We start from the raw sequence: 27,419 nt of genomic DNA on the forward strand, positions 1-27,419 counted from the left end.
TTTTGTAAACGACTTCCAAATATTCATCTTCAATAAACATATTTTGTCTCTTCAAATTAAAAAAATAATTTTTCGAGACAGCCATCATTTCTTTCTATACTTTCCAATTTGTCATGTGAAATACTTAAAGGTGTTAGTTGTTTGTGATAGCTAGACAGATGATTGGTAGAAAGAAAATGATTGATGATAGATAGATAGATAGATATAGATAGATAGATAGATGATAGATAGAGATATATAGTGCCTGCTATCTATGCATTAACTGTGAGATTTGAGCAGTTTCACTACATAGATGATACTTTAAAGTTATCGTATCAAACATGTTGCCAAGCCACTACGAACAGACAATGACTAGAGCACATGGCCTGAGCCTTGTCAAGCATAAATGCTGCCAGATGAGAAGAAAATAAACCAAGAGAAGAAAACAAGAAGACGTGGTGATGTGGTAAGTAACCAAGCCCATGGTGTTGGCCTGAAGGCTACTAGACAAGGGAAACCATTTAAAGGGTAGGCAAGCATACTTCTGTGCATGTTTTCTCACATATTGTCATCATGACCAGCGACCTAGTACAAGGAGAGTCAGAATTCTATGATTCTTTTTTCCAAGGGAGCACAATATAAAGAATGATGTTGTGCTTGGGTATAGACGGGATCATTCTTCTAGCTGTAGGATGACCACTAGGCTTTAAGTGAGACTGGGGTGGTACATGTCCTTAGCGGAGTCTACCTTCCCTGACCATGAGCTTGCTGTGCAGTTGCTACGAGGCCCGGATAATATATAGCACGAGAGCAAACATCCTTTTCTTTCTCTGGTTCTTCCTTCCCAAGTAGACATGTTTTTATGGACAAAGAGGTTTTTTGATTCCAGACACTGACCCTTGCCTCTGTGACACTCTGAGGGTCCTCAGGGTCAGGTCTGCATTGTCAGCCTTCATATTTCTCACATTTCAGGTTGTCTTACACTGGAGGATTTTTGTCACCTTCTCTGGCTTCCCAACAGGCAGACTGACAGTTTGGGACATAAATCAATGAAATAAATCCACTGGCTTCATTTCCACAGAGATCCTGACTAAGGAATATGTCAGGGAAGGAAGTTTACCCTTTGTATCATGGGCCATTTATTTGGAATGATAAAGCACCACATATCAGTTAATCAAGCATGGGGCACATGTAGGTTTCTCAGGAGAGAACGTAGGAGAAGGAAAGTATGGCTCCAGCTGCATATGTAACAGAGACTGGCCTTGTTGGGCACTAATGGGAACCCCTTGGTCCTACCAAGGCTCAACTACCTCCCGTCCCCCAGTGTAGGGGCATGCCAGGGCAGGGAGGCAGGAAGGGATGGGTAGACGGGTGGGGAACACCCTCATAGAAGAAGGGGGATGGGGATGGTATAGGAGGGTTATAGATGGGAAACTGGGAAAGGGGAGAACATTTGAAGTGTAAATAAATAAATATCCAATGAAAAATAAAAGGAAAGTATTCAGTTAAGCTGATTGAATATCTTGCTGGGAACAAGAGCACCAAAATCGTATGGGAACGTTTAATATCGTGATTAAGGGCTGGACGTTTCGTGGCAACCACAGAGGTAACTATGGCTTCGAATGACGCAACAGGAGGGCAGAGTCATGAAGGGAAGGAGCTCAAGAGAGCATGGGAAGAATCACCTTATAAAAATGGAAGAGATCTCCCAAAAATAAGCTAGGAGAACTGAAAATACGAGCCAACCTGTTGGGGGAGATCACGGGGGTGGGGGTGGGGGTGGGGGTGGGGGTGGGGGTGGGGGTGTGGAGGTCGGATTCTGAGGACCGAGCAAAGATTGAGAAATGACCACACTGCAGCATACGGAGCACAATGCCAGAGAACAGCGTGAAGGGCACACCAAACAAACCAGCGGAGAATCCATATGAACTATTAGAGCCCTCCCTTGATAAGGTAACAGTAATAAACGGTGTAAAGACGTGGTTCACCCCTCTACTACGAATCGTCTTCAGTGACTGTCTACTGCTTTAGCACACGGTCCCACAGTATTTCATGTGGCTTCCGTGTCTCACATCAACCACAGGCTTCCACCTTGAACCCCTCGATCGTCCACCTTCTCTCTCATGCGCTGTACATTGTGTGAGTAAAACTGTCAGAGTTACTCACCCCTGTCCTCATCTGCCTTCCATTTTGGTTTTGACATCTATCACCCTCACACCCTCTGCATATGGACTTTATTTGGCCTTTCTCTTAACTAAAAAGATTGCATGCGTTACTGTGTAAATCATTTTGAGATGATTTTCCTGATGCCATCTGGTTGTAACAGAAATATATATATATATATATATATATATTATATCATGATTTCTTTTAAATGAATGTATTTATTCATGTAAATTCATGTATGTATATTTCTTTGTTTATTTTATAATAGCTAATTTATACTCAGCGCACTAACCATATCATTTATCCCTTAAGCTCTAGAATATACATTTCTTAAATATAAAAGAGGAGCTGAAGGAGTTTGCAACCCCATAAGAACAACAATACCAACCAATCAGAGCTCCCAGGGACTAAACCACCATCCAAAGAGTACACATGACAGACCCATGGCTCCAACTGCATATGTAGCAGAGGATGGCCTTGTTGGGCACCAATGGGAGGAGAAGCCCTTGGTCCTGCCAAGGCTTGACCCTCCAGTGTAGGGGAATGTCAGGGGAGGGAGGCAGGAAGGAAAGGGTGGATGGGTGGGGAAACACCCTCATAGAAGAAGGGGGAGAAGGGATGGGATATGGGGGTTTATGGATGGGAAACCTGGAAAGGGCATAACATTTGAAATGTAAATAAAAAATTTCAATAAAAAAGGAAAAATATTAAAAATGAAAAAATGTACACTATCTTGTATAAGGTTTACAGACCTGTGTTTGATCAAAATATGTCACCCATAATATTTTCTATTAAAGGTTTCTTGGCTAATATTGAACTGTTTTTACTACAATAAAGCTTTCTGTTTTGAAGGCGTATACTACTAACATACACAATGGTAGTGACTTGGGTTCTCTGACATCTAAGAAAATACCATTTTATCCCGATACCTACATGTAGATAAAGGTAACTACATGAGAACCAAACTAGATTTGTAACTTACTAGGTCCCATGTGGGGGATAGATAGCTTTTATTTGATTCTTTCCTGATATGATAAATGTTCAACAATCATCCTACTTATAACCGTTATTAATTTTATCAGTGAAAAATCCAAACAATTGCCGTGTCCACTTTAATATTAGATGTTTTGGCTAAAACCCCTAACCTGTGTATATTTAGCCCGAGAGAAACAAAGAAAGGAATACTGTTTTATGTGGCCATAGGTAGCTTGGTAAAGCATTTCTATCATTGGAGATACTGTCTAACAAAGAAAATTATGTATATTGGAATATTATCTATCACAACATGTATTCTTTTTTTTTTCTTTAACAGCAGAGGCCATATACCCTGATGAAAATGTAACGAGGTTTACGTTTTAGAGAGTCTATTTCTAAGCATTATTGAAAGTGCAAACAGCTAAAACACTCCAGGCTCACGGCTCACGCCCCTCACGCATGCGCTTACCAGTACGTCCGCTTTCCCGCTCAACCCCTTCCCGTAGTCGTCGGTTGCAATCACTTGAAACTTGAAGTAGGATCTTCTCATATTGTGGAAGAGCATGGCTGTCTTGATGAGCCCCGTGTATGTTTCCACCACAAACCCCTCTTTGCCCTCTTTAATCGGTGGTATGATGAGTCTGTAGGCCATGGCGCTATAATTTCCTGTGTCCCTGTCAGTGGCCTAGGAAGGAAAAAAAAACAGATGATAAACGGTCAGTCCAGAAAGAAGACAAAGCTACTTCCAAGGCTATTTGGGTAACAATAGCACAGTACATTTCTCCTAAACCTCCCTTTCTCTGAATATCATTATGCAAATGTGGAAATACATCTGCATATCAAATAGTTTTCATCCCAATGCTACTGGCTCGAGGGCAGTTATTACAACAGATAAGGATCCAATCAATTTAGTTTTATGCATCTGTCAGGATGAGTTCCAATTTAGGCTACAGATCCAAACGATGGGCATGGTGGAATCTACTGGTCACTTCAAGATCATCGTGTGACTGTGGGTACTCCACGCCCAAACCCCAATTTTTTTCAGTATTTTTTTTTGTAATTGTAGATTTTTGTCTCTAATTTTTTCATTAGTATTTTGGTTATGTTTTCCTCTCCTCCGACTTTTCTACCCACAAAACTTCATGTTGTCTTTCCCTCCAAAAGAAAAAGGAAAATAAAAAAACAAACAAAAATCAAAGTATTGATCTAGCAGGTTGAGGCCGGGGACATAAAGAACTGTATTCTGGCATATCCAATTAAAATAAGTCACACATAGTTATTCATATATATGTTTTTGGGTATAGGAGTATATGCCAACCAGTTAATATTGTAGCAAGATCAGAGTATGGCAGATTCTAAGTCTCTCTTTTGTAGTCCCCCTGAATCAACAGGGAGTTATGGTGTAAAAGGCTTAAGGCTCTTACCATGTCGATATAAAAAGGGAATGACTGTTCGGATTTTCCAATTCTTCTGAACATTGGCTATAGACAAACTCTAATTACATTGGTTCTATGGCTTCTACTTAAGGGCAAGTTTTCGGGATGCCAGTTTCAGAACTATTTCAAAGTGGAACACATCAGAAAGAAATGATGGGGTCCGGAGTGGTCCTAGGCACGGGAGAGCACTGGCTGCTCTTCCAGACCACCCAGGTTAGGTTCCCAGCCTCAGCGTGATGACTCAGAACCATCTGTAACTCCAGTTCCTGGATCTGATGCTTTCATAACCATTGTAATAGGCAACAGGCAGATATACAAGTAGTTGCCTAGCCATGAATGGAGACAAAAAACCCATACACATAAAGTAAAAAGTTTTTTTTAAAAGTATAAGCATTATTATAAAAAAATATGTAACATATCCAAGACTAAAACATATCAAAGACTAAAGGCTATACAACTTAATTAACTCTTAAAGGGGTAGAAGAGGGATTTGGAACGGAAGCCAAGAACCTTCGAGTAAGGTTTCTATTTTTAATTTCAAGTATATAACTCGAGAGAGGCTAAACGCAAGAGGAAAACAAGGAGGAAGGAGTGGATGCAGATAAGAAATGCACGCTGTGGCTGAGCATATAAAGCTAATTGTTTTTCTTTTCTTTTTTTTTTTCTTTTCTTTTTTTCGGAGCTGGGGACCGAACCCAGGGCCTTGCGCTTACTAGGCAAACGCTCTTCCACTGAGCCAAATCCCCAACCCGCTAATTGTTTTTCTAACTCTGTCATGGACTTCGTGTTTGGGGTAGTGGATAGGTGCACAAAATACATTCAAAACGGAATGTATATTAAGAGAAATTGTGGCTAAGGGAATCAGATAATGTCGTCAGGCTATATGTAAATTATTCAGGAAACACATCATCCAGAGTTTCTAGTTTTCAGCCTTTTCTACCGCACGGGTATTCATCCTTTTATCAGCACTTAACCTAAAGCATGATATAGTACTCATTTTTAATTTGCCTTAAAACTCGGAGGGCTATACCAAAGTAATTTAATAGCAAGAAAAAATACTGCTAAGGAAGTTACTGTTCTAATTGCATAGAGCTCTGGGTGCTGGAAGGGATCATCTCAAAGTGTTCTGATCCTAGCAGCAGAAATCGGCCGGGTATGACCACCGAGAATTTGAAATGAGGATTAGGTGGCAAAAGAGCCAGGACTCTCACGTGACTTACGGGGTGTCAGCGCTGGCATATGAACAATTTCAATGACAAATAACAGCTCGCAGATAGTAAATATTCTATAAACTTGGTTTCAGGCTTAACATACCTTCTGAACATTTCAAGCATTTCAGGATAGCCTCATGTGCACAACAAGGAAAGTTTCTTATACTAAATGACCCAGACACTTCAACTTGAGATAAAAGAACAAATTACAACTTGTCTAAGTTTCTGTCAGGGTTAATTCTAGTTGCCTGCTTGACTGGATTCCGAATTAACTAGGAGACACATCTGTGGGCGTGGCTGTGGGGGGGGTCACTTCCAGAGACGTTTAACAGTGGAGGGTTCTAAATGTGGGCTGTACAGCTCCCTAGAATGGTGTCTCAAACAAACTGAACAAGATAGAAAGGTGGAGGAAGCCACGCGGACACCAGAATCCATCTGTGTGACTACAGACACAGTGTGTCCGGCTGCCTTGTGGTCCTGCTGCCATTCCTTTCTCGGTATGATGGGCTTTATCCTCAAGCTGTGAACCCAAATGAGCTCTTTCTCCTTTCTTGCATCCTCTTATCCCCACCCGCTCCCTGGCAACAGCATAATTCCAGTTGCTCTCTCCCTACTTACTCAATATAGTACCACAAGTCCTAGCCAGAGCAATCAGACAGCAAAAGGAGGTCAAAGGGATACAAATTGGAAGGGAAGAAATCAAAATATCACTATTTGCAGATGATATGATAGTGTACTTAAGTGACCCCCAAAAGTTCCACCAGAGAACTACTAAACCTGATAAACACCTTTAGCAAAGTGGCTAGGTATAAAATTAACTCAAACAAATCAGTAGCCTTCCTCTACTCAAAGGATAAACAGGCTGAGAAAGAAATTAAGGAAATGACACCCTTTACAATAGTCCCAAATAATATAAAATATCTTGGTGTGACTTTAACCAAGCGAGTGAAAGATCTGTATGACAAGAACTTCAAGTCTCTGAAGAAAGAAATTGAAGATCTCAGAAGATGGAAAGATGTCCCATATTCATGGATTGTTAGGATTAATATAGTAAAAATGGCCATCATGCCAAATGCAATCTACAGATTCAATGCCATCCCCATCAAAATCCCCACTCAATTTTTCATAGAGTTAGAAAGAGCAATTTGCAAATTCATTTGGAATAACAAAAAACCCAGGAGAGTGGAAACTATCCTCAACAATAAAAGAACTTCTGGGGGAATCACCATTGACCTCAAGCAGTATTACAGAGCAATAGTCATAAAAACTGTATGGTATTGGTACAGAGACAGACAGATAGATCAGTGGAACAGTAATGAACCCATACACCTACGGTCACTTGATCTTTGACAAAGGAGCTAAAACCAACCAATAGAAGAAAGATAGCATTTTCAACAAATGGTGCTGGTTCAACTGGAGGTCAGCATGTAGAAGAATGCAGATCGATCCATTCTTATCACCATGTACAAAGCTTAAGGCCATGTGGATCAAAGACCTCCACATCAAACCAGATACACTCAAACTAATAAAAGAAAAAGTGGGGAAGAGTCTCAAACACATGAGCACTGGGGAAAATTTCCTGAACAAAACACCAATGGCTCATGCTCTAAGATCAAGAATCGACAAATGGGACCTCATAAAACTACAAAGCTTCTGTAAGGCAAAGGACACTGTCATTAGGACGAAATGGCAACCAACAGATTGGGAAAAGGTCTTTACCAATCCTACATCTGATAGAGGGCTAATATCCAAAATATACAAAAACCCAAGAAGTTAGACTCCAGAGAGCCAAATAATTCTATTAAAAAATGGGGTACAGAGCTAAACAAAACATTCTCAATTGAGGATTATCGATTGGCCAAAAAGTAGCTAAAGAAATGTTCAACATCTTTAGTCATTAGGGAAATGCAAATTAAAACAACCCCGAGATTCCACCTCACACCAGTCAGAATGGCTAAGTTCAAAAACTTAGGTGACAGCAGATGCTGGCAAGGATGTGGAGAAAGAGGAACACTCCTCCATTGTTGGTGGGATTGCAGACTGGTACAACCACTTTGGAAATCAGTCTGGAGGTTCCTCAGAAAATTGGACATTGAACTGCCTTAGGACCCAGCTATACCTCTCTTGGCATATACCCAAAAGATGCCCCAACATAAAACAAAGACACAGTCTCCACTATGTTCATAGCAGCCTTATTTGTAGTAGCCAGAAGCTGGAAAGAATCCAGATGTCCTTCAACAGAGGAATGGATACAGAAAATGTGGTACATCTACACAATGGAGTACTACTCAGCTATCAAAAAACAATGACTTCATGACATTCGTAGGCAAATGGAATGAACTAGAAAATACCATCCTGAGTCAGGTAACTCAATCGCAGAAAAACACACTTGGTATGCACTCATTGATAAGTGTATATTAGCCAAAAAGCTCGAATTACCCAAGATGCAATCCACAGAAGACAGGAAGCTCAAGACGAAGGATGACCAAAATGCGGATGCTCCCACTCCTTCTTAAAAGGGGGAAAAATATCCATAGGAGCGGATATGGAAGCAAAATTTAGAGCAGCGACATAAGGAACGGCCATTCAGAGCCTGGCCCACATGTGGCCCATATATATATACAGCCACCAAAACTAGATAAGATTGATGAAGCTAAAAAATGCATGCTGAAAGGGACCGGATATAGATCTCTCCTGAGAGACACATCCAGAGCATGTCCCAATACAGAGGTCAATGCTAGCAGCAAACCACCGAACTGAGAACAGGACCCCCTTGGGGGGAATTAGAGGAAGGATTGAAAGAGTTGAAGGAGCTTGAAACCCCATAAGAATAACAATGCCAACCAACCAGAGCTTCCAGGGAAGTCTAAAAACTATACATGGACTGACCCAGGGCTCCAACTGCATATGTAGCAGAGAATAGCCTTTTTGGGGCACAAGGGGAAGCCCTTGGCCCTGCCAAGTTTGGACCCCCAGCAGGGGAATATGGGGGGCAGTAAGGGGGATGTATAGGGGGAATATCCGTATGGGGGAAGGGAGAGGGAGGGGGAGGAAATGGGGGTTTATGGACAGGAAACCGGGAAGGGGAATAACAGTTCAAATGTAAGTAAAGAAATATATCTAATAAAAAATTAAAAAAGATTCCTCAGTGAGAGGAGGGTGAGCATGTTACTTCAGCTCATTTTCTCATGTGAGCTAATGTTCCGCTTAGCACAGCTGGCTTTGGGAATTGGAGTTCCAGGGATGAGATTTCACTTACAGGAGAAAGGAAGAGTAATTAAAGTTAACCTTTTAAAGCATTGAACTGGTGGTGACTCTATTCATTTCACGAAGAATAACATAAGAAAAAAAATAAGTGTTCCCAACTGAAATTAAACTCAGAATCTAATCCAACTGACCTGAGACATTATTGTCTCTGAGTACACTTGCTACTTTTGTCAAGACAGTCAAAGAGGCTCGGACAAGGGGCTGGGAAGATGGCCCAGTCAGTAAAGCAATGATCTTGCAAGCATTAAAACATGAGTTTGATTTCTAGATATCACATTAAAAAAAAATCTGAACATGGCTGGCCCATGAACCCCAGGGATTCTCCTGTTTCTACCTCCAAAGAGCTGGTCAGTCTTTTTAGCTTATTTGTTGACTCCAGACCAGCGAGAGATTCTCAAAATGAAAAACACTGAAGACATGACCCTTCAGGTTGCCTTCCGGCTTCCACATGTACATGTACACACACACATACACACACACACGCATACACACATAGCACATGCAAACATACAGAAATAGATTTGACACACCCAACCTTCAACTTTTGGTTAGCATTAAGACTTCTCCTCAAAGAAATAATTTATTGTTAATGTAAACTTTGAAATATAATAACCGCACCTAAAGTGTACCAAGTTATGAGTGTACAGAGCAATACATTTTTGAAAAATATGCATATCTACGAGGTCAATATGCGTATTAAGAATCAGAACTCCTCAGCCATTCATGTCTACGCTCATGCCTCAGTCAGACCCACGTCCCTCAGGGAAGCCACGTGACCTGGCTGTGTTACTGCTCACGTTTGCCCATTTCCAAGTTTATATTGACAGAGTCAGCACAAGTCCTGCTTTGTGACTTGTTCTTCCACTAAGGTTGCGTCGTGAGGCTCAATCCTGTTTAATTTGAAGATAAATGCTAGCAACAACAAGGAAATTTACACAGGAAAAATGGTTACTGTACAATCCTAGTGGCTGCTTGGTACATTAAGTCAACTCACACAGTTCCTACCGGCTAACTTCCCATTTCCAAAATAAAATAATTTTGTTTTGCTCCCTAATTTATTACATCATGGAAACTACAACACAGTCATATTTCATAATAAATGACTGAAGTCTTTCTTGTAGTAAGCTTTTTCTGAAGCAAATCTTTTTTTTATGAAACAAAGAAATATCCTTTTAGAATTTTTGCATATTATGGTTATAACATAGTAGAAATGAAATACAAACTTTTTTTTTTCAAAAAAGCAGGTTTGGCAGATATTTGAATCCCCAGTGCTCTGATTTTGTATGCTATGCAGTTCTAGCCTGCTTTCCTTTTCCCTTTCAAGGGACGCCATGCTCAGGACCTATCTTAAAGATCTCCCTTCTGGAGGTGGTCACAGAAGAGCTGTCAGGAGCTTGTGGATTTTTGGAGGCACTCTCCTCTCTCTAACAAGTACCCAGAGCTGAAGGATGCTTGCCTATAGGCGTAAAGTAGAAACTTCCAACAGCTTCCAACACCTAGTGTGCCCAAGCTCAATTCAGGACCGTATCTTCTTGGAGGGACCTGACTCAGACGGCTTAAAGTACATGCCCTACAGCCATGCACAGACAAGGACCAAAGTTCTCCTGAAGGGATTGATAAAATATGACGTGTTTAAAATACATACTGACTCCCGCCATGAACCCGGCCACAAGACCCAGCGCACAATTTGAAATCTGGGTTAAGATGTACAAAGGTCGAGTGTCAAAATAATTTTTAAATCCGTTTCCCCGCCTGGCTCCTTAGTTACCATCAAAAATGATTCTGTGAGTGATTAGTTATTATTAAATACCCAGGCCATAAGGCCTGGATCATTCCTTCTGACTAACTCATAACTTACTTAAGGCATGTAGCCTATTCTGTGTCTACCATGTGGCGAGTTCCTTCTTCAGTCCTGTTCCCTTCTTCCTTAGAGTCTCCTCAGCGTCTCCCTGCTGGTTGATGACTGACTCTCTCTCTCTCTCTCTCTCTCTCTCTCTCTCTCTCTCTCTCTCTCTCTCTCATCTCTTACTATTTCATCAAATCCTCTCTTTTCCTGCCAGTGTCCCACTTCCTATTTCCTGACTCAACTCATTGCCCTTTGGCTGTTATATTGACAGGTGATGTTCATGCGAGATTCTGGCCACGGTGCAAACACCTCATCATGGAGGGCATCATCGCTGTTTACCTTCTGCTTTGAATAGTTCTAAACAGATTTTGTTTGCTTACTCTTACACTTTGTTTTATTTTTAGGGGGACTCCAATAATTCTCCCCTTCAAACTCACTTTTAACTTGCTCTCTGTCAATGAGGTGAATTATGGCAAATGGATGTTGTTGTAAATATGCGTATATCTATATATATCTGCTACATTATGGATGTAATGTGCTGAAAATTATGCTTATGTAATTATATTTAATGGCCAAGAACAGCATGACTTAATAGAGATTCTATTAGAGCTGTTAAATGCATATTACAATAGCAAGAAGGGTTTGCTTTTCTATAATATGTTTGTATCAATAAATGCAGCACTCAAATACTTAAGCACTCAAAACCTCAATTAATTTAGACTTGTCATTTTAGACATATAAAATTATTACTCCCTTAAGATGTATAAACTAATAATTGATTTCTTATTGAGGTCAGGGGGCATGCACTTGGTTTTTATAATCATCTTTGATTTTTATATATATGTTCTTAATTTTCTTGTTCCTAGATCCAATTTGTGATAGAAACCCACATACTATGTACAGAAAAAAAAACTCTTCCCTTATTACCGAATCCAAGGATGTCGGTATCTAGTTCTGTTTTCCTTTTCAAGTAACTTCTTTTAAAGTGCAGGTTTCATGTAGATGGCACACTTGGCTATTTATCTTCAATTCTCAGGCTAGCGACATTCCTTGATCAGTGAACTGCTTGATCGCTGCTCTAGAGCTAAACCTCACGGAGGCATCGGCCCTAGGGAAATGCCCTGTCTCAGGAAGATTAAACTCTAATGCATACGTTTCACAGCACAAATGTACTCATCGCAGCTGAAACCTCAGTTGCTAGTGAATTTTCAAGTCTCCCCCTTGAGACGTTAGGTTTGGAGTTCCCGTCCCCCTAGGCTCTTCCGTCGAAGTCACACTGTGGTTATCTTGCCTTTATCCCTTGGATCGCCTGAATCGTAAATTTAGAACCCACGACTGAAGACGGAGAGTTTAAACAATCAGCAAGATGCGTGTGACCATAAGTTAATCTGAGTTCCAAAGTGTGCCTTTGATCCATTTAGAAAATCTTTTCTGTAAACAGCGACTTGTCTGTCTTACGTCGTTATCGATAACTTAGCCCGTTTGTTTATATGCATCCTCTTCAGTCTCCTCTAGAGAGGTGCACCTTCTAATTTACATGAAATTTCAGGATATCAAGTGTGACATTTCTCAGCTGCTCATCCTAGGAGTAAAATATCTTTACCTGTGCCATCTGTCAGCTCTTACAATCTTAGAGTCGCAGCCGGCCCTTCTTTCCCATCGAAGGCACATTCCCAGCGATCAGAGTCTGGCCCAGCTCTCCTCCCATGAAACATGCTATCGTCGCCCTGCCGCTTTAACCTTTTCCTCTTAAAACTACAAAAGCACATTTGTCTTCTCCATTAAGACAAATACTCAGACGCTAACCCTACTGCTTTACCTATTTTTACAGTTCAGTTCTCTACCACCCCTTTCTAGAATTCCTTACCTTCAGCTCTTCACGGAAACCTAGCCAGACCCCTGCCTCTCCAGAAAGAGCTAATAAAGTCGGGTTTCAAATGGAGCTTAGACTCAGATCGACCAGTCTGTGCTCTTGCTGGGCCGGTGGGCGTATGGAAGGGGTGCACACTTCACTGTCAGCTAACATCTGCCCATCATTCACTGTTTCCAGTGTTGTGTGACACTTCACACGCACAGACTCACTGTAGCCCGTTGTTATTTTAGAAGTGAACGAGGCCAGCTGGAGAGATCAGTAAACTATTGATAGTCAGACAGGTGGGTGGTAACCCAACAGGGTGGGTCTTTTTTTTTATTAACTTGAGTATTTCTTATTTACATTTCGAGTATTATTCCCTTTCCCGGTTTACAGGCCAACATCCTCCTAACCCCTCCCCCTCCCCTTCTTTATGGGTGTTCCCCTCCCCATCCTCCCCCCATTGCCGCCCTCCCCCCCATAGTCTAGTTCACTGGGGGTTCAGTCTTAGCAGGACCCAGGGCTTCCCCTTCCACTGGTGCTCTTACTAGGATATTCATTGCTACCTATGAGGTCAGAGTCCAGGGTCAGTCCATGTATAGTCTTTAGGTAGTGGCTTAGTCCCTGGAAAGAACTGGAAAGCTTGAGGGGGCTCGAGACCCCCAACAAGGTGTGTCTTACTCTACATCCACATAATCCAATAGGTCAGAATACCAGGGATTTAAAACTCATCGAAAAGAACAGGAAACGAAGGATAAACCATTCTAAGATGTTTTTCCCTAGATGCAAGAAGGAGACGAGAAGAAAAATAATAAACACACAGGCCACAATCTTGTTTCTTGGTATATTGAAAATACTCCCATAGTGTGATAGATTGGTGCGTGAGGGTGGAGCTTACAGGAAAGTTTAAGTGTCCCTTTATCTACTTCTGCCATTTAAAGACATAATACAAAGATAGTTAGCTGTCTAGGAGCCAGAGAAAAGGCCCTAGTGAATCTGCTGAAACCTAAGTTGTTAATGAAAAGACCCAGGAGAAAGAACATATCTTGCATGTAAGACCCTTAGTTATAAATAAATGCCAGAATAGACAAGTAAAAACAGTAGTGTAATATGTAAATCTTTTTTTTTTTTTTTGGTTCTTTTTTTCGGAGCTGGGGACCGAACCCAGGGCCTTGCGCTTCCTAGGTAAGCGCTCTACCACTGAGCTAAATCCCCAGCCCCGTAATATGTAAATCTTATTATCTACTTAATACTTTATTCAGCTTTTGTTTGTTTAGTTTTATAATACCTCATTAATATTCTCCAGGCAGTCCTTGGGCCCAGCCTCAAGGGCTATGATTACAGACATATATAGACTTGTACAGACGACATGTCTGGGTGAGCATGCGGAAAAACCTTAATGTTGATGATGGTTTCTGCTTAGATGCTCTCCTTTCCCCTCTCCTCCTCCTCTATTATGAGTAGCTGGGAGAGCCGGTAGCAAGGCGTGCTCATGGAAGAGGATTTAATGTGCTCCCTTCCCAGAAAGCGCAAGTCTCATTGTGAAGGGGAGACTATGTCTCCCTTCTCTCCAGCTCTGTGTCTGCCACCACTATCAAACTGCTTTGTGAGTTGCCCAGATTAAACCCTAACACCAATGGCAGTGGGTCAGAGTCTCCCTGAGAGTGCACAATCAAACACACCCACTGCATTTAGGGTTGCAGTCTCTATTCGTGCGCCATCACGTTGCGCAAGGCAAGAGAAAAGAATAGACATTGGAAGGTCACGTGACCCCGGACCTGCTTGAACTCACGGGAAATCCGAGATCTGGGCATTTAAGACCAAAGATGTTCATTCAAGAACGGCTCAGGCCATTGACAGAGCGATTCTTTTTCAAAAATCTCACCTCAAAATATGCCTCATGCAATCCTAGAAAATAATGGTGCAGGAGAGATTAAAATCTGAAGGAAAATAAATCCCAAAGAAGAGACAGGTATTATGAGGATGCTGAGGTAAAAAGGGGAGTCAAATCCATAACCAGGAAGTCTTTGAATATTTGAGTAAGTAGACCCCAATTGGGAAAGAGATATTAATTTCCTTTAGTTTGGGAAACAAGTATTAATTAATTAATTAATTAATTTATTGAGATAGTGTCTCACTATCTAGTTCTGGCTGCTCTGGAACTCACTAGGTAGACCAGGCTGGCTTAAACTCATAGATAACATCTCACCTCTGCCTCCCACGTGCTGAGATTCAAGGCTAATTAATGGTGTTTAAAAGCCATGCAAAGAATGGGAAATGGTCAAGACAAAAAGTATCTTTTGGAAATTGAAGATTTCCACAAAGTCTCAATATAGGTAAATCTTTTTAAAAACATAAACTGTTACAAATACAAAAGGGTCCCGTTTCTTAAAATTGAAGGAGAGCCTTAACTACTTTTTTCAGAAAGATACAGATATATAAATGAAAAGCACAAACCCATTTCATCACTGATTAGGTCATAAAAAGAGGACAGTTAATGATCTTGGCTAAATTAATCCTTAAAAAGTAAAAGTGACTCAGTGGAATGAACCATGTTTCCTTAAAGAGTTAATAATGTTTCTTTATCCGCTTATGTATACCAAAAAGGTTATACCAAGTTCATGACCTAGCTACCAAGAGAAAGGGGTGAGTCTGGTGATTAGAATCACTGCCTTTTGTGTTTTCTTTTGGCAAAGAGAAAAAAAAAGCTATGTCTAGAGTTGCCTGGAAAGAAGCCAAGTATGAAATATTATAATTTGACTCACTTTGATTATGTTTTAAAATGAAAACTCAGACACAGGCAACCGCTTACACACCTCTAAGACCACACATCTCTGGACGTTTTAAATGTGTACAGGTGCCCGACATTAAGAGGCAACCACCAAATAATTGCCTCTAACATGCAGAGAACAGGTGAGGCGTTAATTTTCTAATAGCCTTGGTAACTGTTCCCCTCTGTTGCCTAAATGAAGATCATGGATGCAAAAAAAAAATATTAGTGGAATAATTAGTGATGTCCTCAGAACTTCCAAACCTATTAAAGTCCAATAATGGGGCTTTAACTTGGATTCCTCAATTAGACCCGTTTCAACCTTTAGCAGCACACAAGTCTTGCTTTTCCAGAGATGGAGCGAAAGTGATTTAGGATGCAGGGACAAAAACTCCCGTCTCTCATCCGTCCACTGATGGGAACGTCAAAGTGTGATTATTAGTGGCAAAAAGAACAAAGTGTTGGCCTCTGAGAAACACTTTAACTTTACTCTTGTATTTTTAGAAAGTACGGAGAAACTTATGCTTTAAAGTCCTTACAGTCAATGTGCCCAGCAGCTGATAAAACATGAATAAAGAAATACCAACGAGACTGATCTATTTACAGACCTACTCAAAAATTTTGCGGAAACTAAAAGGGGAAAAGGAAGAAATACTTTAAGTAGAAAAAAACGTATTAGTTTTTTTTTTTTCACACGACTTTAACAAAAATTGACAAAGGTGGAATATTAGGATGTGATATTAAGGTTAACGTGTTCAGCAATTATAGAGTTAAATAAATGACACTTTAATATAATTAATCTTTTCCCCAAGCTTTTATTGCTATGATCCAGGATAGATTTGGGATCCAATAGAAGCAACTGTACCCATGGACTGCACATCGATGTTCGAGGAGGTCGTGATCTGTCCCTTAGCCTGCCTGTTTCCACTGAAGAGACAAAACACATGCCAGAAACTGGCTTACAACCATGGTATGTAGATCTCTGTGCTCACGGTTTGAATTATACAATCCTGATAGGCTATTCATAATTTGTCAACATTTTCTTAAGAGTGTGGTATCAAAATCATCAGAGAACATCAGATAGATAAGATACTGACCTAAAGAAAACGATTTTGTTTTAAACAAAGAAAGAAGGAAACACATACACACAATATTCTGTTTCACAGAAGGCACAATACAGAAAGATAAGTAGGAAAGTAGGACTTCCTTGTGTATGGTAAGGTCTAGGTAAAATATTGAGTCCTGGATGGAATGTTAAGGCCTAGGTAAAATGTTAAGGCCTGGGTAACTGTTACCTGGCTAGCCTACCATTATAAGGAAACATTCTTATATGTTATTTCTGCTGTTGTTTCTCATGCCCAAGTTGATTACATATCCTGCTATGTTCTGTGCCCTTGGAAACCAATCATGATAGAAGTCAGGAGAACTGCACTGTATAGTCAACTACAATAAGCCTGGACCCAAACCAACCACCCAGAAGCACTTCCTACCCCTGTGTATACGCTTTTATGGTATTTGCGTTCATAAGCTGCCATTGGGATGGATCCCACCATAAAAAACTGTAAGATATTCATTTTGAGTAGGGGTTGAGTAAAGTTTAAGTTCCCAAGACCTCCCTGGGAACTGACATCCTTCTTAGGAGAAACATGCATGTGGGCAGCATTACCCTGGGTGGCAAATTAAGACATGAATGTTAGACAAGTCTCCTGTCACACACAGTTGAATACCTCAACCAATGGGAACAGGGTAAGTGTACAAGAAAGTCATGCTCCTAAGGAAATACCCTATTCATAAATCCTGATTGGTTGGATAACTTAGCATAGATGTTTGTAGATCTCAGGCATAAAAGCTCTGTAGGATCTTAACTTGCGGTCATGGTTCAGTTCCCCGATCTGAACCATGGCTCTGATTGGGGTGTGGTGTTCCATAAATCATCCCTGTTTGACTGACACTGGTGTCTGATCTCAGTTTATGTAGCAATTCCCAGACCCCAACACTGTATAGTAATTGAAGTGTTTAATTTTCCTCTTCTTGTAAATTATTTCATAACTCACATGACCTTGCAAGTTCTCTTCACCATTATAGTTATATAATCAAAATAAGGATTAATTTATGACCTTCCAAGATGCTGTCAAATGAATGCTGTTCCTTTTTTTTTTTTTTTTGTAATACACAAAGGTGAGGTTTATTACAGAGATCTCTGGGCCGACACGTATCCCGATACGCAGGAGATAGAGGTGTCGATCCCCAGAGGCTGGGAGAAAGGGTATTTAAAGGGAGAAACCACAACCCAAGGGGGCAGGGGTGGTATCACTGGAAAATCACAAGAAGCTTCCTGTCTCTCAAGATTGCTTAACTTTGTGTTCCCTTTAGTTCCTAGGAGAAGCTTCCTGCTTCTCAAGGTTGTTCTCTAAGATTCTAATCTAACTTTATGGTCAGCTAGTTCCTGGACGAAGCTTTCTTTACTAGGTCAGGATTACCTATCTAAGGGTCTTATCTTAAACCCTTTTATCTGGATCCTGGGGGAGCAGGCTCAAGAAATGTGACCTTTTACTTACTTACAGGTAGAGGACAGGGTCTGGAATTTGAGGTATTTAGGGCTTCTTAGGGGTGGGACAGCATTCCTAAACTTCTGACTTTTTGGCTATATTTTTTATTCTTTCATTCCCCACTTCTTCTACTGGCTAGTTCTAATCATAGAACTAAATTTTAGTACCTTTATAAAATTGGCTTTCTTGTCCTCCTAAAGCATGATACTGTTGGCGTAACATCAAAATCTGAACAGTACTCACTCTTTCTAGTAACTAGTTTATTTAACACACATGGACCTATAATCAGAAGCAGAAGCAAAACTAAGAAGGGTCCCATGAGGGAAGATATCAGAGTAGTCATCCAAGGAGATCTACTAAACCAGCTCTCAAACCATCCCTGATGTGTTTCTCAGTCTCTCTGTCTTTATACAGGTTGTGATCCCTGAGGTACAGTCCCAAGAAGTGTTAGGAATACTAACATATGCAACGTTACATCATTTTGCAATAGAAATCAAATGCTGCTCCTTTTGTCCACATAAAAACAAATCTATTTCTTTACTCAATGGGCATTTAAATGAGAAAAACCCCAGTGTGAACATTCCTTTTGAGGGATAAAGTGAGTTTAGTCTTAGTGTTTATTTTTTAAATAACAATATAACGATTTTTATTGGACTTTTCACTCTTCATACACTGCTTGAGCACTATTCTTAATAATCTATTTTATATTTTATGAACACTGATTGGTATCTTGCCTGCAGGTATGTCTGTGTGAGGGTGTCAGATCCCCTGGAACTGAGTTTCAAAGCAGCTGTAAGCTGCCATGCGGGTGTTGGGAAAGAATAGCCAATGTTCTCAACCACTTAGCCATCCCTCCAGCCCCATGTTATCCATGATTTTCCTTCCTTATTTGGAGCAAGTGAAACCTCATACTCATCTCTTCTAACTTTCTGGTTGTTCCTTAGTCACAGTGAATTCTATCACTTCGATCCAAGTCCAGCATCGTGTCTCTCACCCCATGTCTTTCTTTTGACTACAGTGCTTGGTTTGCTCTCTATGGTTTCTTTACATAGTAGGTCCATCATCATCCATATGAGTTACGTTTTCATAGTGATGCATACGGGACTTACTTTGGCTCCCACGTTGAGAGGACATAATGTGTTGCAACAGGGAAGACAGGTGGGAGCATGGGGGGAGCACCTCCCCTCTTCATATCTCAAAGGAATAGGAAGTGGAAATGGGTAAGACAGTGGGATCTGGTTACAGAGCTTCAAAGTCCATCTCCAGTGGCTCACCGCCTCTTGCAAGAATCCCTTCTGAACAATTTCTCATTCTCTTCAAACAGTGCCACCAGATAGCTGGCTGGGGATGTTTCCCATTCATATCCCATCAGATCTGTATCGGGCTGAGAGGTGCTTCTCAGTGTCCTCTTTCTCTGTGTAACCTCAGGTCCTGACTCCATATGAACAGTCCACCAGAAAAAATTCTGCATTCTGCCTGTCCATTCCTCTAGCTCTTTCACACTGTGGCAACCTAATGATGTGCAATTCGGGGTTCTATCGTGCATCACCTTTTGTTTATGCAAAAGTTAGAGAAAAGCAAATAGCTCTACTCACGAGAAAATGAATATCCATCTAATCCCAGTTTACTATCCCAACTTCTTGCCTCATCTGATTTTTTGCTATTGATGTTTTTCCTTATGATGAAGTAACCCAGTGGACACCTACCACATACCACAGAGAGACCCACAGTTCAGAAAAAGCAGTGAGTCATTTCACCTGATACTATTTAGCTGAGACTGAATATTAAAATTAAACTGAATATGTGGAACCAGCCTACCACTTATTAATTATATTTTTCTAATCATCTACACTGTGAGCCAGCCTACAGGCTACCTACATTTTTCTAATAATCTCTACTGTTTCTGGTTTCAACACCTTGGATACTTTTTATATTTAGCCTTATCTAGTAGGCTAAAGAAACACTGGTTATTCCTAGACTCTAGTCTGGTATAAATGGGGAGGGAGGGCTGGAGGGAGGAAAGTAGGGAAGGAGGGACTGGGGCATGGGGAGACCGAGGTTGATGGAAATATGAATGCCTCCTTCTCTCCCTTCAATAGAGCTGCCTTCAGTAGCATGTGCCAAGAGAGAGAGAGAGAGAGAGAGAGAGAGAGAGAGAGAGAGAGAGAGAGAGAGAGGGAGAGAGAGAGTCTTTATTTAATATCTATGACTATGATGACAAAATTATATCTATATAGTACACACTAGATTCTTTTTTCTGCTCATGCATTTGATGGTAACGTCTTATCTCGTAAGGGGTATTTCGTTTAAGTCTGTGTAGAAGAATGTCATGGCGGATTCTATACCAGTTTTTAGAATAGGCAAATTTAAGCTCATTTCTCTTAGTTACTGCTGTTAGTTATCTGGAGTTGGGCAACTAAACCTCTAGGAGTTAGGTTCTCCCACAAAAAAATGGGGAACCAGGACAGATCTATGTAGACTAGATCAGAATATTGTAGATTTTCACTGGATTCCTTTGTTTCCTAGTATGTAGCACACATATAAATGGGTGTTAATTATCCTTCAGTTTGTAATGCCTGTGAATCTGGGAGCATCGGGACAGTTTTCTGATTAGTTCTTTCTATGTTATAAGTCTCATTTTTTGAAATTAAGCATATTAAATAATTGTTGAAGGACAATTGGACATCTCTAGGGAAAATTCACTGATTGATATGTTTTAATAATGTTATATTGTTTGCTGGTTCAAAAGCAAGCACACTTTACATGGAGAGAACTTGCCACAATGGTACTGCCAAGGACTCTTGTGAGTCAGTAGCTCATGGGGTGGAGTTCACTGGGGAGTCCTTGCGTCACAGCTTAAGCTCTGGAGTGTGAGCGCCAGCGACCAATTTTAAAACAAAATAACAACAAACAGATACTGGGACATTTACAAATGCAGGTCAAATAGCTTTACTTTCCACCATTTAATAGAATATATTTTCATGGTTGTTGAACTTGCGCCATATTCATGTATAGACATTTGAGCATTTTTTTCTCTTAAACACACACATGTACCTGTGTGTATTTTAAAGCATAGCTACCATTAAAAGATAACCTTCAATTCAAGCACTGAGGAAGCTGAGGCAAGAAAACCACAGTGAGTTCAAAGCCAGCCTCGTCTATATAACGAGTTCTAAGACAGCCAGGAAAGGGGCCCTGTCTCAGACAAAAAGAGACAACAAACAAAACGGAATAAGCCTGTAATTTTGAATAAGAACCAAAGATAAAAACTATTCTTATGTCAGCCCCTAAGTTTAATAGCAAATGAAGAGAAGAATAAGGCATTTGACTATTCAGTCTGAAATGCAAATTTCTGTGAATCCACTCTGCTGCTAGTTTATCACCTGCCAATTAAATAACACAAAGAGTCTTATTAAAAGAAAAAAAAACCTTATTTGTCTTGGCTTTTACAGAAAAAAAGAACACATCAAGGCAAATAGAATTCAATTTATGAACCTTTTAGTTTGGAAAAAATCGACGTAAACCTTCAAAATCACGATGAATCTAAGTGCTGCTCTGACACTAATGATAACCAAAAAAGCCTTCCATGGCGTGAAAGTGACGCTAATTGTAAAGAAACTCCAATTCCCAGGTTGGAATTGGACTATCTGTACACGGGACACTAAAATGTGTCTCCTTGGATTACACAATGTACAACAGTTTAATATAAAGACCACATTTACCCAAAGCAGAGGCAATTCAAAATGCCCTTCACTTAAATTGGTCATATTTCAGAGTGCTCTCTCGCTCGCGCTCTCTCTCTCTCTTTCTCTCTCTCTCTCTCTCTCTCTCTCTCTCCCTCTCCTCTCAGTCTCTCTTTCCTCTCCTGCTCTGTCTCTATTTCCCTCCTGACACTTTATGTATGGGTATATAAATACATATAGATACAAGTATGCATCAGCATAAATAAATTTTTTCTGCAACAACGTATTTTACATATTTGGTCACCAACTAATTATTTTCTATGAGGAAATAGCTTCAACACTGAAGTAAACTTATTGTGAAATAGCCTTCGATTGGCAGAATATACACTACCTGGAATTTGAGTATTTCTTAGGAACATTCCATGTACACTGATAAAATTTCTTAGTGCAACCAGAAAGTGATGAAAGCCATATTCAGTAAACAGAAAATTATATATATATATGAATATGAAAGAGTTTTTCTGTTAGAATAAATCCAATTTACTAACTTTGTCCAATTATTAGCCATCCATAAATTTTTGATCATAGAACAAAGCAAGCAAAGAATTATTTTATTTGTGCATTGGCGCCTGTGTGAGTACAAGTATATAAATTTGTGTGTGTGCATGTGTATGTATTTGTGTGCCTGTCTGTGTGTACATTTGTGCATGTGCCTGTTGACACATGTATGTGTATATATATGTGTGTGTATGTGTGTGTGTTTGTGTGTGTTTGTGTGTGTTTGTGTGTGTGTGTTTGTGTGGGTGTATGTATGTATATATACATGTGTATATATGCCTATAAATGTGCCATGAAATGTGTGGAGGTTGGAAGAACACTTTGCTCCAGTTGGTTCTCCCTCTCCATCATGTGGGTGCCAGAGATTAAACTCAGAGACAAGCATAAATTAGGATTGATCATTCTATCTGCATTGATTTTTTTTATCAAATATTTATTATACATAGCTGTTTTTACATCTACTCTACAAACCTTTCCTTCAAGTAGAAATTTGCCATGCACTTTGACCATATGTATTCCCCATGTACTCGCTTTTAACTCCATTCCTTCTTTACGCTCTGTGTGTGTGTGTGTTATGGTTTTATGTTTCTATAAATTATTATAGGTCCTTAAATGTGACTAAAACACTCAACATCTGTCTTTCTTTGTCACTTTAATATAATCACTGCTAACAACATCCATTGTCCAGCAAATTATGTAATTTCAGTCTTCCTCTGTTGGCTAAATTGAGGTGTGTGTTTATCTTCCTGACAGCAAAATGAGAGGTTCCCTCTCGTGCATGCTTACCAGCATTTGTTGGAATTTGCTTTCCTTGTAAGGGCCATTCTGACAGGGGTGAAATGGAATTTTTTATTTATTTTTTTTTGGTTCTTTTTTTTCAGAGCTGGGGACAGAACCCAGGGCCTTGCACTTCCTAGGCAAGCACTTTACCACTGAGCTAAATCCCCAACTGTGAAATGGAATTTTAATTTGCATTTCACTGGTAGGTTAGAGCATTGATTCATTCCCCCATATGCTGATTGGACATTTGTATTTAATCTTGTGTGAATTTCATTAACCCATTCTAGAAACTTTTAAAAATTCTTTTTGATATTTAGCATTTTGAGCCATTAAGTATTTCAGAAATATTCTCATAGAAAGAGTTTCAGAATTTCTTACATTAGGGTGCTTAATACATTTTAATTAATTTTGTATTAATTTGAATTAATCATGACTATGAAATAAATGCAGGGGTCTAGTTTTATTATTCTACGTGTGGACATCCAGCTTCCCCAGGACCATTTGAAGAGGTTCCCTTTTTTACAGTGCACATGCATGTCATCTTTTAAAAATGATCAGAAGGCTGTTGCTGCCTGTGTTTCCTTCTGGGACAACTGTTTTATATTATAAATATATATGGATATCTATAAATAAGATATATAGAATATAAAACATGTATGTTTGGATATATATGTTTACACATATGTGTATGTGTGTGTATATGTGTGTGTATGTGTGTTTGTATGTGTGTGTATGTGTGTGTATGTAGTGTGTATATGTATGTGTGTTTATATATGTGTGTGTATGTGTGTGCATATGTGTGTGTGCATATGTATGTGTGTCCATATGCCTGTACGTGTGTGTATATATGTGTGTATATGTGTGTGTGCATATGTGTATAGATGTGTGTGTATATGTGTGTGCATATATTGTGCATATGTGTATATGTGTGTGCATATGTGTATGTGTGTGTGTGTGTGTGTGTGTGTGTGTGTGTGTATCTGCTTCTGTACCACCATTATGTTGTTTTTGTTACTTTGCCTTCATGGTGTGACCTGAAATCAGGTATTACTACCAGCACTGATACTTTAGTTAAGGCTTACTGTGGTCTGTGGGGGTCTTCGTGTTCCTATGTATTTTAGGGTATTTTTCTTATTTCTTTGAAGAATACCATTAAAATATTGACTGGAATTGCTTTGACTCTTTAGATCACGTTTCCTTAGCCATTTCCGTAACTATCAATTCCGCTGGTTCTTGAGCAAGACAGATGTTTCTACCTTGTGTCTTCTTCAGTTTATTGATTTATTTATTTTTTTTAAATTAGAAGTCTCGTTTTCCTTGGCTAGAATTAGTCTTCATTATTCTACTTTGGAGATGTTGTGAATAGGCTTTCTGACTTTCTCACAATATTCATTATTGGTATATAGAAAATATGCTTCTTTCATATTTTGACTATGTATCTTACTATTGAAGATATTTCAGTTCTAAGCATTGCCTTCTATTAGATTAAACTGCCCACATGTAGGTATTTTTCCAGCTGAGATTTCAAGGACAATATGTAGAAAGTAGTGTCTTTCCTAATTTTAATGGAAATGTCTTGAACCTTATTCCTTTATTAATATGCTGGCTGTAGGTTTTCTGTTTTCTGGTATTTGCTATATTGATGTATAATCTTCCTATTCTTGATTTCTTCCAGGCCTTTTATCATGAATGTACGTTGGGCTTTATTAACATTTTTTCTGCATCTAATGAGATGGTCATGTGATTTTTGTCCTTGAGTTTAATTGATGAGATGTAATACATTAACTTCTCGCATCATCTCAACTTTGGGATGAGGCTCACTTGGTCATAGGGAAGGCTTTTTCTCACTTGTTCTTGAACTTAGTGCATGTGTATTATATTGCACATCCTGGAAATTAGCCTTTTGTTTTGTTTTTTATTGTCAACTCCTTGTCTGATTTTGATATGAGTGCAGTACTGGCCATGTGAAATTTGGTGTGTTCCTCCCATTTCTGTTTTGTTCAGTAATTGGGGAGACATTTTTAGAGCTTTGGAAGAACTGAGCTGTGAAAGCCACCATAACCTGGGGATCAAACTCAATGCTTGTTATGAGCCTGTTTATATTGTTTCCATACTCTTTATTGAATCCAGGAGGCTTATGTGTCTGAAAAATTAACCATGTTTTTATATTTAGAAATTTATTAGACCACAGGTTTTTGTAATATGCCTTAATAATCCCCTGGATCTCACGGCTATCTTTTGAAATACCTTACTTCATCTGTAATTGTATATTTTGGGTCTTCTCTTGCCTTTGATTAGCTTGGATAAGCACTTGCTAATCTTGTTTATCTTTTCAGAGAAGCATCTCTGCTATGTGGATTCCATTCCTCTCCATTTTATGACTTTTGTGCTTCGAGCTTCACTCTCTCTGCCAGCTGATTTAGTAGGTTAGCCTGTTCTAGACTTTCTACAACCTCGAGGGGTATTATTATTCAGTTCAAATTTCTATGATTTTTCATTCCAAATTTCTATGACTTTTAAACGTAGCATTTATAGATAACATATATATTATAGATATGGAGATAATATAATGTACATTAATAGATCCTCTTTTTTCCTTAGAACCTCTTTTAAACAATGTACTTCACTGTCAAAGAGAAATTAGAGGTTAGTGAGAAACAATGGGAGAAACTAAAAGAGCCAGCAGATGTGCCAAGTCTCATTTCTGAAGGTATGGCCCTCAGAATAGTTAGGAGGAACGGAAGCAGATGCTTCGTGTCAATTAACGGGAAAAAAGTGTCCACCAACGGGATATTACAATTGTAAATTTCACTGTCAAGTTTTGATTTGCCCCACAGAGAGGCTTTGCTGACCTGTTTTCTATCTAACTGCCTTTGGTGAGATTGTTGTGTTCTGAACACTCTTTAGCTAAACCTGAAGGGATTGGACCTAGTAATGATTGGGGTGACTCAATACGGGATGGTACTGAACAAAGGGAAAGGACTGCAGATTATAGTTGAGGAAAACCTGGGCAAACACAAGACAGTCCTCAGAGGATATTGTACTTGTCTGAACATGTTACTAACAGGTTTCTTTTAGTTTGGCAGAACAAGAAGCCCATCCTGCACATGGTCACTCCAGAGCCACAGAAAGTACGAGAGAGAATGAAAACATGAAGCTGAAGAGAGCTTGTTTGCGACACCAAGGCAGAGACGCAGTTTGCTGAGAAAACCGAACTGACAGGATGATGAGATAGGCTGGATTACTACTAGGCTCCCTGTTTCACTGCAGGATGACTCTTGCACTGGCTTGACAGATTTTTATCAAAAGCTGATATCTAGGGACTGGTGGGGAGGGTGGGGTTTAGTTGATAAAGCACTTGTCATCAGAGAGTGAGGACTGAATTGGGTCCCAGCTCCTATATAAAAACCAGGCATGGATACATACATTTTGTAACTCCAGTACTGGAAAAACAGTAACAAGAGGGTTCCCTTGATCCCACTGGCCAGACAGGTTAGTCTAATTGGTGAGTTCAGGTTCAGGAAGGAACAGACACAGACACACAGGGACACAGGGACACACACACACACACACACACACACACACACACACACACGCTAACACATATGCATGTACACACATGTACCCAATCTAATACTGCTCATTATTTTCTTATCCATGCACACTACTGGAACTGGAATGAACAAGTCTTCTTTTCTATGTCTCCTTTTCAAGAGAAACCAGGACTTAAGTATGGCAGGAAATGAGTTCAGAATGACCTTGTCTGCAATGCAGCCTCAGAGGATGAGCAGTGGGCCTGTAATTGAGCCTCCTAAGGGCACGTCTTCCTAAGCAGATACTCATCCTCAATGTGGCTGAGATAGAGACCTTCTGCACATGTTTGTGTTTCTCCTTAGATGTCCCTAACTTCCTTGATGATTATTTCTGTAATATACAATTAATATGCACGGGAGGTGGCAGGGAAGATTATGCAGTGACTCACTTACTGAGATAAAGGATTGTTTTATCTTCCAAGTTTTTATAGATAATTCATTTCACGGCTATGAAAGATACTTTTTATGCTGTTCAGGACTTTCTATTTATACCTTTACTCTGAAAAAAAAAAGCCCTTTTTTTTCCATGCCATCTGTAGGGAAAGATGTAAGGGTTCTTTTAAAAATACTTAAACTGATGCTATTTTCTGGTTTAGAATTGTTCAATAAAGTTTTTAGTTTGACCGGGACCCAAACATACTTTTGCAGGTCCCATTGAAACAGCTTTATCACTCCACTTCCTACCCAGACTTCTTCCCATGTCTGCCTTCGGAGTCCAGGCTGGGGAATATCTTGACCTTCTTACTCATGTGTG

General features: G+C 39.8%; 1 protein-coding gene and 1 long non-coding RNA gene across 7 annotated transcripts in view; one reads left to right on the forward strand and one right to left on the reverse strand.

The window, feature by feature from the left end:
* The window catches only part of Pcdh15 (protocadherin related 15), an 827,095-nt gene that overhangs the window by 68,724 nt on the left and 730,952 nt on the right, over positions 1-27,419 (reverse strand). For all 6 annotated transcript variants that reach the window (XM_087598371.1, XM_087598373.1, XM_087598372.1 and 3 more), the window contains one exon: positions 3,590-3,805. In XM_087598371.1, coding sequence (XP_087454497.1) covers positions 3,590-3,805 — 216 coding nt within the window. The remainder of the gene's footprint in view (positions 1-3,589; positions 3,806-27,419) is intronic.
* Positions 1,701-27,086, forward strand: LOC120098846 (uncharacterized). The gene is made up of 3 exons (XR_015645730.1): positions 1,701-1,932; positions 16,315-16,472; positions 26,151-27,086. It is a non-coding gene; the product is annotated as an uncharacterized LOC120098846 (long non-coding RNA).

This window comes from Rattus norvegicus, chromosome 20 (assembly GCF_021556685.1).
Source record: "Rattus norvegicus strain SHRSP/BbbUtx chromosome 20, alternate assembly SHRSP_T2T, whole genome shotgun sequence".
NCBI classification, from domain to species: Eukaryota; Metazoa; Chordata; class Mammalia; order Rodentia; family Muridae; genus Rattus; species Rattus norvegicus.